At 33.9% G+C, this 12907-nt stretch overlaps 1 protein-coding gene and 1 long non-coding RNA gene across 2 annotated transcripts in view; one reads left to right on the top strand and one right to left on the bottom strand.

Moving 5' to 3' along the window:
- Window positions 1-12907, top strand: part of CPEB3 (cytoplasmic polyadenylation element binding protein 3) — a 110043-nt gene that overhangs the window by 1136 nt on the left and 96000 nt on the right. The window contains 2 exon segments of the mRNA XM_070752415.1: window positions 7765-7980; window positions 7983-8656. Coding sequence (XP_070608516.1) covers window positions 7776-7980; window positions 7983-8656 — 879 coding nt within the window. The 5' untranslated portion in view covers window positions 7765-7775.
- On the bottom strand, window positions 1532-5254 carry LOC139167681 (uncharacterized). The gene is made up of 3 exons (XR_011559172.1): window positions 5174-5254; window positions 2623-2747; window positions 1532-1974 (listed from the first exon to the last, which is right to left on the bottom strand). It is a non-coding gene; the product is annotated as an uncharacterized lncRNA (long non-coding RNA).

A 12907-nucleotide genomic window follows, 5' to 3' on the forward strand; every position in this document is an offset into this window, starting at 1 on the left:
TTATTTTGTTGCATGTTTCATTAACCAAACTGATGATGTTACTAGTTTGGATAATGAAATGTCTGCAAGAAAACAACCAAGCTCAGAGAAGCACCAAAGACTCTTCATTTCAACCCAACCTACAAATATTCTCTATCAAAACATGGTACAGTATAGTTCAAGCGCTTGTTAGAAAAAAGAAAACCAAGAAACCTAGCCAATGGCTTGGTTCACACCACACACTTATCCATGGTTAACTGAATCAGAGTTTATTCCAGAGTTTACCTAAAAAAAAAATTTGAGTATGAAATAACAGATGAAACTACAGTGTAATTACACAGGCTAAGTTCCTTCTATTGGTTTTGCTAAAATATGTATGGCAAGTTGTTTTTCGGTGTGTTGTAAACGGCTAGGCGGGGGTTTCTTCTAGAAATGTAATAAAATAGTGCTAATTTTACTTTTATTTTTGTTGTGTTTTTTAAAATATAGATTAAATAGATCCATCTGGGTTAGAAGAGTGCAGATAGCTTTAGTTTAACAGTTAACAGTTAGGGATTGAACAAATTTCATATCCTGAAAAGTTGTAATTAAAAATTATAGTTTGTTTTGAAATGGGTCCTCTAATTTCTTAACTACAAGTGTAAAACATTATCGGATGGCCTAATTTCATTTTGGCTCCAATGGCCTAATTTAACTATTTTGGCTCTTCCAAAGAGAGAGACAAAGCATTATTTTTTGTACAATTAAAGCTCATTTATTTATCAACAACTAGCAATTTTTCTCATCAATTTTAAATACATATCAGCTGCTAACCTGTTTAACTAACACTAACAAGACCCAAAGTAGGGTACAATGACCTGTACAGCTATTTTAATAATGGGATGTCTTATTTTTAGACAATTAGTTATTTCCTTATCAATATATGAATTGCATATAAATACAGAATGTTATGTGTAATATAGAACTCTGCATGCTGAATTTTAAATGAAAAACTACCTGTTTTTTCATTTTATCCATAGCATTTGATATCTGTTCCATATTAATTTTGCAACATAAGAATCTGTGTATACCAATTTTTCTCAACATGATACTTTAGTTATGTTGTATTTCTAATTCTGTTACTCACAGCCTCATCTTTTTCCTTAAGGGAATCATGAACCTACATCAATTTGTAAATATAGAATCATGTTCATTTATTTTTCCTTTCAGTTTTGGGTATAACATATTGTGTTTAAGAAACATACAACTATTTAACTTGAAAGACAAAATTTCTCAACTTTTATACTATTTCTGAACTTTTTGAAGGCACCACTTATAGAAATACAGAAACAATATTGACTTTCAAGTGATAGTTCTTGTGCAAGTCTTTGAATTTTCCATATGTTTAAGTTCCAAATAGCCTATCATATGTAATGAGACAAATGTTGAATTTTACCAGTACTTAGTATTCTGGATATAGAAATGAATAGATAGAAGAAATACTGGGGAAAGAATGAATAGATGTCATCTATAGACATCTGTATCTTCTGCTGTAATAACACACAAATGCTTGTTTTCCAGGGTATGGTCTCTTTATTTTGCTGTTTCTGTTGCAAAATACTATAACTTTAAATAAAAAAAATCCTTACTGTTCTACATTTAAAGAGTTTGCCCTTACATGAAATTATTTTCACGCCCTTTTACAACATAAAATCTCTTCCAAGTCACATTTGACTCCTGGTAATTTCAAGGATGTGTCTATTAGGGCTTTGACAATGATCAAATTTTGGTATTTCATCTGCAAATGCATAGTATGTTTTTCCTACCATATTTTACATTGCTTACCTTGTTCAGATAATAATTAAACAAACATTTCCAAATATATGTTTCCAAATATATATTAATGACCTTGTAATACAAAAATTATTTTAGTAATTTAATCTTCTAATTAAGGTTTCAGTGGAATCTAGAATGTTTTACTCCTTCATATTTTATGTTGGGCTTTTCCATTATTTCCTATTAAAAGAAAACATGTTATTCATTAGATATTTGAGTCACGTTTTATATCTATTAGAACTTCCTCATTTATAGTATAAATGAATTTTCAATCTGATTTTATTTTTTATTAATTTGGTAAAACAACAAAAATGCAAAAATAAGAAAATGGAAAGGAATACATCAATAAAATAAACATTACAGGGAAAATTTGAAAGGAAAATACAATTATAGAAGGGAAAATGAAAATGTATAAAAAAAGAAAAACCATTCTAATAACTTCCCTCTTCTCCCCCCCACCTAATTTTTCCCAATTCCTACTTAAATATTTTTATACCATGGTTTGGACATTTGTGATTGTTGTTCATTTTTATTGCAGATTCTTTTAATTATTTTTAAACAGTTTTTCTTTTTCCTCAAAAGCTATATTTCTATCTCTTAGCTTGCCTTGTTGAGTAATATATTTTATAGGAACCATTTCTGCTTGAATTTGATATCTCATGGCAGCTCAGTGGCTAAGACACTGAGCTTATTGATCAAAAGGTCGGCAGTTAAGTGGTTCGAACCCTAGTGCCGTGTAACGAGGTGAGCTTCCATTACTTGTCCCAGCTTCTGCCAACCTAGCAGTTTGAAAGCATGTAAAAATTCAAGCAGAAAAATATGGATCACCTTTAGTGGGAAGGTAACAGCATTCCATTCACCTTTGGTATTTAATCATGCCAGCCACATGACCACAGGGACATCTTCATAAAGCGCCGGCTCTTCGTCTTTGAAATGGAGATGAGCACTGCCTCCTAGAGTCAGGAACAACAAGCACATATGTGCAAGGGGAACCTTTACCTTTTACCTTAATCTTAATGCATTCATCAGTAAGTTCACATAGCTTTCTTTGGTGACAATACAAAGTAGTTTACCATTACCTTTTTCATAATGCTTTGACTTCTTAATCTAGTTTACAGGCCTGGGATTCCAAGTAATAACGAGATCCAACTCTGTTTAGCTTTCTGAGATTAGCCAATGCTGGTTAGGTGCCGCCATCTAGCTGGGCCATCCACAGTATGTATTAATGAGGTTTATAAATGACTAATTCTAAGAACTGTTGTTTATCATAATTGCTTGGTTATTATTATCAATTGTAGGACATATGCGTCACTTCAAAGGAAACCGGAATGATTTATATTCCCAATACATGGAGTTAGAACAATAAATAAAAAAGTAAAGAAAATGGGTCAAATTAGCAAAATCAAGAATTTTTTATATTAAATATAAAAGAAAAGAAAAAATTAATCAACAAAAGCCCTTCAAAAATTAATATGCTAGATTCATATATAAAATTAAACATATTACTTCAACTAAGTAGTTAGCAATTTATAATGTTGGTATCACAAGTAAAACAACCTCACTCCTTTTGAAGACTTACCTAAGTGAGTCAGTGAAAAGAATTTAGGGCAAAATATAATTCTGAATGAAATAATTGAGTACTATGAATATATGTGGGAGAAATTATCCTTGCCATATTTAATTATACATTTAAATTGGACCAGAAACTAAAATGGAAACTAGTACAGATCAAATGACAGTGTGATGTTTCAGGGTTCCATCTTCAGAGAATAGGCAGGCTTTCAACAAATATAATTTTTGTTCTGTTTGGCTTCTTTTAGTAATTTAGTCTAAAAAAGCAATTGAGGAAATTTCTCTTTAACATGCCACTGGTAATAAAAAAATACATTTCATTCAGTTCACACCATCTGTGTATCCATTACAGAATGCTCTCAGATTGCCTACCAAAGACTAGGAATGACTAGAATTTGCCCTTTCTCGTAAATTTCAACTGTCCAGTGAATCTCTATTGTATTTATTTTTCCACACATCCAGACTTCCACACCACTCTCAGACATTAGATCAAAGATCCAACTGCTTCCCTCAAAAAGAACAAAAGGAGGACTAAAGTATAATGGTTCTACTGGGAGAAAGACCCCTTGAACCACATCTGAATAAATATGGATAGAATTCATTTGCTCAGGTATAATTAAAAAATGATTCAGCTATTTAAATTCCAAAATAATTTAAAAATCCAAAAATTATTATGAAAATAAAAAAGCTCCTTTGTATCTTAGCATATAATATCTAAAGCTACCTTTTGATGGAATGCTTAGATCTTTTATGTCTTCCCCATGTAATTTTGACAGACAAAATCAACTGGCAGTAAACGGAAAAATAGGTATTTCTGTGCAATAACTTAGCATTTAAAAGTTATTCCATCTTGTTAATTGAAGTGACTTGTAAGTCTAGCACACTGATTAGTCACATAGAGTTTAAGAAATTTTAGTAGGAAAATGTTTTGGAAAACATTGATTTATATATTTGCTCATTCTTATCCTTGTTATATTTGAGTTGAAGACATATGAATCAGTGAGTTACTCCTGGTTCGGACTGGTTCTTAGAACCGGTAGCGCCGGCGGCAAGAGGCTCCGCCCATCCAGGATGCTTCAGCACATGGGCAGAAGCGTAACGTGTGAACTGGTGGCAAAATATTTTACAACCCATCACTGATATAAATATTGTTAAGTCAATTATTTCATTAAAAGTATATTAATATTTTAATGAAAAGTTAAAATTTATCTACAGTCAATTCCTGCATGTTTCTTAAAATTATAATTTATTTACAGATACTAACTAGAAGTTTTCCATCATGAAAAATGTTGTAAAAATATAGTATGTTACATTTCTCATTTGTTTTTACATGTAAAGTTATGGAAATCAAATTGTCATATTATCCATGATAGATTTTAATTTAAAGTCCCATAAGATTTTGTGCATAAATGTTTGTGCGTGTGTACACATAGCCTGAAGAGAAGGGCTAACTTTCATTGTAAAGGATAAATACAAAGGGATTTTTTAAAAAAATACATGGATGTATGCAAGAATGGAGTAAGTATGATTTTTTAAAAAAATATTTGCAAAGCAGGGAGAAGGAGGGACACAATAGATCTGGATATGTTGATAAATATATTAAGCCTTTTTAATGGAATGAAATCCAGTCCTTAGTTAAGGTCTAAGGTTGTAATAATTTACTTTGGACAGATATTGCCCCGTTGATTTTAATTCAGATACGATACAAATCTCTAAAGAAAACAAGGAAACGTTAGCGGTTTGATTCATGTCTAAATTAAGATCAGTTATTCATATATGATTAAGCAACTATTATTTCCAAACGTACTTGTTAGGTCAGTTTTCTTTGTTGAAAATCCATAGAGCCATAGTTCCTCTTATTAAACGTGCGTCGCTGCTTTGAATAATGTACTACAGTAGTCTCCCAGCCTGCCTCTGTTTAAACGAGTTCATTCGTAGAAGACTTCAACCCCAGAATTCCACTCGCGCGCATGCGCTTTAAGCTTACAGTTGTCAAAGTGCTCTTGCCAGAGCAATTTCTATTTATCATATTCCAAATCCGAAAGAAGGAAATAGACATACTGTCCCTACCTTTCATTGATCTTTAAATACAGAACACTCAAAAGGTAAATGTTCTGGGCATCTTGCCTTGACTGAATGGGTTACCTGCATGCAAATGAAGTACGAACGTGATTTTTTTCCCGTAGTATACTTTGGATTGACACAAATATATTCCGTGGGAGAAAAAGGGGTGGAGAAATCAGGGGACTCTGGATATTAACCTACAACTAGATATTTGGCTACATGATTTATTTTTTAGAGTAATGTCCTTTTTTTTCTGGTTCAGATTGCCTACATTCACTAAAAGTAGATTTTGACCTTGAGAGGGAAAAGTGTGAATTTTAGTGAAATCCTAAGTGTAATATGAAGTTCATAGTGGTATTAAAAGCAGTTGTTATAGCATAGCTTATCATCTACATTAAAAGACATCGTTTTAATAATATCCTTATTTATAGAAATGTTTTCACAAATAACCTGATGCGGAGTAATATCCTTATTTCTCTCCCTTCCACCTTTGCATGAAATATTTTGTGTATATTTTGTCTAACGCTTTGATGAATTTGAGCCGAGCGCAGCTAATAGAAAACTACACAAAGGGTTTGAAATTATGGCTTGCTGCAGTGCTGCTTTAAAGATTTGCCTGCACCCTCTACAGCAGCGTCAGAACTGCGTGCAAAGATGCGCTAGTTTACTCCTTTTGGGGATTCTGAATTTAGCTTAGAAGACTCTTTACATGCACCCTCCGCAGCACGTTATTTTTAGCTCCTGTGTGGATCAGTAGGGAAGAAAATTATTTCTGTGAACTATCCTGCTGTGGATTAATACCCATACAATATATGCTGTTGGCTGTTCTTACTTAATTAACTATCTGTTTGAAGAGGAATTATAAATTTATGAATCCCTGGAATAGGAAAGATGTGAGAAAGAAAATTACTATGTTCATAATTCTCTTAAGTCCTCTGAGCAGCTGCTGTTATGACGCCTTGATTACTTCTATGCAGTTAAATAGCAAGAAAAAACCGAGTGATTTCAACACTGGCTAAAGGGGAGGGAGGGAGGGAGGGAGGTGAGGAAGCCAGGACACAGCGCTACGTTTTGACTGTTGTGTTACTAACTAAATCAATTTATAAAGTTCAGTATGTTAGATGGATGACTGCCTTTAGTCTATTTTACTAGTTCTCATAGCTTTCATGCTGTAAAAACTAATGAATGCTAATGAATGTTTTTTCAATTATTTATTTTTACATTTTAAACTGTCCAGTAATAAAATATTTTTTGAAGGATAGTAACGTGAATGGAAGCAATGATACTTACATATTTCTGAAAGTCTAGTTATTTACCTGATACTTGTACCGTTATTTACAAACAAATATTATTTACAATATTTGCCTTTGTTGAAATTGTTACAGCTGTGGAATACTTTTATCAATTTTAAGGGTTCCAGTATTTCAGTATTTTAAGCCAAAATAAAATATTTTTAAAGGTGGATTACTCGTACGAATGTCTTCGTGTTATAAAGGAGTGTAACTGAATTCAGTTAACTTTACTCTCAATCACAACGTTGCATTCTTCCAAATTTACGAACAGATTACGTTGTGTGTTGTAGTTAACGTACTTGAAAGGAACACAGAAGCGAATCGGAAACGAACTAATGATTAAGCCGGTTTTATCCAAAATGGTTGTGCTAAAGCAAGCCAAACTGGATATTTTGTTACATAGGGTACTTTCCCTCTCTCCCCTCCCCCGTAATTTAAAGAGCAAAATGTCTCGTCTTGAGCGTTTCCACTTATTATAATCTAGACTTTAGATCGCGAATGCTTCAAATTAGTTGAGTACTGTATTCGGCTCCTTTAAAAGTCTATTCATAGGAAAGGGGTGGAGAAGAGTAAAGGCTGCTGTCTTTTTAACCTTGCTGAAGGACGCAGCAGTATTTATTGACGTATGCAAATAACAGGGGAGGAGGAGGAGGAGGGTGCGCGGAAAAACAGGAACCAGAATCAGTTTCTCATTGCAGGGCGAGAGCTCTGAGTTCCGGTACAAGAGAAAGAGACGTGGCGAAATTGCTGTATATCTGTGCCCTATAAGCACATTTTTCCTTTACCCTGAAAGGAAGCAAGACGTCGAAAAGGGTGAAACCTCTTCAAATGTGTTTTTAGAGGCAACGGGAACTGATCGCGCCGATTCAAACCCTTTATCCCTAAAGGGAGTGGGGGGGTGGGGATTGCGTTATTAGTATTGCTGTGTCTTGCAATTTGCGGCGGCATTATGCTAGCAGTGGAATTTTAGCGAGCAGCGGAAGGCTAAAGCGGCTTTATGAATGCTAATACTCTATGGTTTTTCCTTTTCTCCTCGTTTCAGCTGCGCAAACCATGCAGGATGATTTACTGATGGACAAAAGCAAAGTCCAGCCTCAGCAGCAGCGGCAGCAGCAAGATCCAAACGCAGCAGAAGCTCCTTCTACACCCATAACGTCAGAGACACCCAAACCGGAGGACAGTCCAGTGACTAGCATCGGCTCAGCAGCTCCTGCCCAAAATAGCAAAGAAAAGATGCAAATGGAGTCTCCCATCTTGCCGGCTTAAGTTTCCACCAGCCTCAGCAGGAGCCTACAGCCGGCGCGTCCTTGTCTCCTTCCTTCGGAAGCACTTGGTCTACAGGGACCACAAACGCAGTGGATGATAGCTTTTTTCAAGGAATTACCCCAGTTAATGGGACAATGCTTTTCCAAAATTTCCCTCATCATGTCAATCCTGTTTTTGGAGGCACTTTCTCCCCGCAGATTGGCCTAGCTCAGACTCAGCACCACCAACAGCAGCAGCAGCAGCAACAAGCACAGCAGCAGCAAAGGAGGTCACCGGTCAGCCCTAATCAAGCATCTTTTACCCAGAGAAATGCTGCTTATAGCCATCAGCCCATCATGACAAGCAAACCTTCTTCCTCTTCCACCTCCACCTCTTCTCCTTCCAGTTGGAATAACCATCAAAATGCAGCTTGGAGTACACCTTCCAATCCTTGGGGTGGGCTGCAACCTGGCAGAGACCCTAGAAGGGCAGTAGGTGTGGGAGTTGGTGTGGGTGTTGGAGTTGGAGTGCCATCCCCACTCAATCCCATTTCACCTCTTAAAAAGCCCTTTTCTACCAATGTTATTGCCCCACCAAAATTTCCCCGGGCTGCTCCTCTAGCTCCAAAATCCTGGATGGAAGACAACGCCTTCAGGACAGACAATGGCAATAATCTGTTGCCTTTTCAGGTAAAGTCCTTTCTTGGAGTGCCGAAAATGGGGGGGGGGGGGCAGAGAAAGGGCAGAGAGATTTTAGCATTTGTTTTATAATTTAATCCTGTGTAAAATTAAATGTTTTTGTCATTACAGTTTATGCCAGCACTAGGTAGCAGTCTTTCTTCATATAATTAAACCTGTATATTTGTAGACAGCATTCACATATGTTAGGGATTCAAAAACAAATTACATTATTTCAAGGCTCATTGTTTCCATTTAATTTTCAGTTTAAAAAAATTTGCATTTTTATTCTAGCTCTTTTTCTTAATATTCTTAATATTATTTGTCTCCCATTTTATGAATGTTAACTAAAATAGTATTCTTTAAAAATGCCGAAATACAAAATTTCAGATCTTGTCTAGGTGGTTTTTATATTGTAAATTATGACCAAATCCAACAACACTTGAGGAATCTGTTTAATTATCCTTTCCACATTAAAGGGCCAATCCCTTTTGCTTAAAACTGCTTTGCCTCACTAATGGTGAGAAATGAGGTTCAACAGGATTGTGTTTGTAAAATTAGGCATATGAGTGCAAATAACATGCTGAAATTGCTAAAATGTAATCATTATAATATGTTCAGGGTGTGGATTTAAATAGATTCAGGAAGAGGCTTGGGTGTGTATTGACCTGAATAGCATTTACTATTAATAAGAACAGGTATACTGTAATGGTAATACAGAGATTAAGACACATTAAAATATTTGTGTGGAGTAAACATTTTGATTCTTTCATACTCAATACCTGAGGAAAGATACAATAGGACATGACCTTCACAGCCAAATTGCAATGGGGCCTATTTACTAGCTATATAAGCCTTGAAATATTTAAAGCGGCAGTGTGTTGCAATGGTTTTGTCATTTAAGAGGCCAAGACAGATCAATTGCAACAACTGAGGCTGAGTAAAATTGAAGCTTTGCAATTTTAATGTAGAATGGAACTTTAGTTGGTATTAAATGTTTTCTTAAAGCATGCGGGGCAATTTTTGAATTACAGTATCTTATATCCAGATCAGTTTATTAAGATAAAACCTTTTCTGTATTCTAATGTATTTTACTTATAAGCTATTATAAGTAAATATACAATATAGTCATCTTTACGCAGTGAAATTAACTAATTTTGGCTTTGCATTACTTCATTTTTCAATATATACAGTATAAACTGTTATAAAAATACAATATATTAAATGGTATAGAATATCAACTTACTAATACTGTTTCATTTCATTTAAAGAACTAAATGTCTTTGGACCTCTATTTGATATTTCACTCTGTTTAAACAAAATAGTGAATAATTTTTATTGGTTCTGCAGTATTAAGGGAGGGGCATATTTCTGCCACTTAGTATTTCAATATTAAAATTAAAAGATAGATAGATTCAGACCGTTTTTAAAGTCATGCTATTTTTTACAATTGTATTCTAGTGTTACATTGTAAAATTCATAACTACAGTAAAGTAGTCCTCAATGTACAACCACAACTGAGCCCAACATTTCTGTTGCCAGTGACTCTGGGACATTGCAACTCTCATAAATATGAGTCAGCTGCCTGGCAGCTAAATTTTGATCATGTGACTATGAGGTTGTTCTATGGCAGGGATAGGCAAAGTTGGTTCTTCTACGACATATGGACTTCAACTCCCAGAATCCTTGAGCTAGCATGATTGGCTCAGGAATTCTGGGAGTTAAAGTCCACAAGTCATAGAAGAGCCAACTTTCCCTATCCCTGCTCTATGATCATAAGTGTGAAAAATAGTCATGTCACTTTTTTCAGTGTCATTGTAACTGAACTGTCACTAAACCATTGTGAACTGTTGTGAGTCAAGGACAACCTCTATATGCTTCTAACTATATGAAATGCTGAAATAATTATATGCATATATTTTAATAGAAATTTTAGTAAACATAATTTAAAAAATAACTAATAGAAATAAAAAACAAAAAAGGAAATGCACAAAAATATAGAATAGAAAAATAGAAAAAATATAGTAAAAAGAATATATATAAAATGACTTTCCCTTTCGTCATAAATATGCACAATTTAGTAACTTATTGCTGCCTCTTAAAATGCAACAAATGTCTTTTCTTCCCTTATGTCCTTGATTATAAACAGTTCCTTAAAGCCTTGTCATTCAACAAAGGTCTATTCGGAGTTACCAGAGAGAGCAACTTATCTATTTTAACCTTGATCAGATAAACCAACTTTATATTCCTTCCTTTTACTTTTAAGAATCTCAATCTTTGTTCCCTTCAAATACGGTCCTGGAATTTGATTTTGTTTTAGTAATTTCTTTGTCCATTTTTACAAAACTCTTCAAAACTTTTAATAAATATCTATTGTAATTCTAATATGGAATAGTTATTCAGGTCATTCTTTTGATTTGTTATTTATATATCTTTTTAATTAGGACATCAGTTGGTTTCATTTGTATGCCCTGTATATCTTTTTCCATATTATAGGCTGTAATTTTTAAATCCACTTTCAAATCAGTCCAGTAAAACTTGTTCTTCTTTCATATTATCCTTTAAATGTTCTATAATGGGAGACAAATTTAAAATTAAGTTCTGGGTCCTTTGCTCATAAATATCCTCTAATGTTAAGTATTCTGCTTCATTCTTTATCAGTAATTCACATTTAAGTGTGAATTTAAATGTAATCTTTAGTCCTTTCTAGTTTCCTCTAGTGTCCAATGTTCAATGTCCCAGTTACCTTTAACAATTCAAAACAAAAGTATTTTTCCACGCAAAGGGTTTTATAATTAATTTCAAAATCTTATTTCAAATCCCTCCAGACCCTTACTCCATTTGTAATTTTCCAAAATTAATATTCTAATTACTCTTTTGCTGTTTATTCCCAAAATTATTTTTTTAAAGTCCTTGAAGTAATTTCTTTTACTAAAGTGGTCTAAAAAACCCTTTGTCAACTTAAAGCTTGCTAATAACTAAAGAGTAATTAACAATTAATTCCCAATCATGATTAGAAGTGGCTTTGACTGTAGTTTAGGCAGACAATTAAACACACCAGATACCACTGTCTTCTGGTCTCTTCATAAGGATCAACCATCTGGAACCTGAACCTGAATCTTCTCTCTGTTTAAAGAATAATTTTGAAGAGCTGATGTGCTTGCTGGCTCTTTGTTCCACTGCAGTTGTAGATTCTGCTTTTAGTACAGCCATCTTTAGTTCACAATTTCTTCCTCTGGAGACTCAATATATGCTTCTAACAATGCACAACATCATACTGGCACTTGAAAGCATAAATATTTATGCTAAAATAGATAAAATGTATTGATATTCTAAATTATATTGTTGGTACATAAGGTAAGGCATAACACTTTCCTGATCAGCCATCCATCAGAGGTCAGTCAAATGAGGACTCAGATGTTCGGGGCAATATGCTGATTCTATAAACTGCTTAGGGAGGACAGTAAAGCACTGAAATAGTATATAAGTCTGCTATTGCTATAGTGCAGGGTGTCAAACTCATGTCACGGCAGCATCACATGTCCTATTGGGATTTGTCCCTCTTGGCTAAACCGGGCGTGGCGTGTATCTGGCCCATGGGCTGCGAGTTTGACAGCCCTGCTACAATATGCTTTAGAATATAAGTCCCAAACTGAAGGAATTTATGATAAAAGAATACAAAATAACCCACACTCCTTTTTTTAGGAACTATAATGCTACATTTAACTAAAAGCAAACATACTTTTCAGAGATTAAATTTGATCCTCAATATATTTGTAATAGAAGAAATAGATATTGAAGGTTTATTATGTAAGATTATTCCCTTTTGGCCTTTTTTCTTTGCCCTGCCAAATAATTATTTTCTTTTAGAGTTGTCTTCTAATGGCAAGACAATCTTTTTCAAGATTAAGATATATGTTATCTTTAACACTACAATTCTGTTGATTTTTTTCTTGTACTAATTATTTGAAGTATTTTAATATTTCTTTATTCTAAATGTCCCAATGTTTTTAAACTGACAAATGTTGGAAGAATATTTTATTTTGAACACATAGCAAGTTCCACACAGAATCTAGTGATCATGAATGTTTTACATACTGAATATAAATGCAGGTAAGCTGTATATTGACTTAGTAGTTTTTTTAGTTGTCATTTCTATTTCCCTGACAATCCAAAGAACCCTCGTTCTGAAATTTGGACATGAGAATGTTTTATCAAAGAATTCTGGTTTTATTGTTCTAAGCCTTTACAATTGAAAATTAC

This window comes from Erythrolamprus reginae, chromosome 5 (genome assembly GCF_031021105.1).
Source record: "Erythrolamprus reginae isolate rEryReg1 chromosome 5, rEryReg1.hap1, whole genome shotgun sequence".
Taxonomy (NCBI): domain Eukaryota; kingdom Metazoa; phylum Chordata; class Lepidosauria; order Squamata; family Dipsadidae; genus Erythrolamprus; species Erythrolamprus reginae.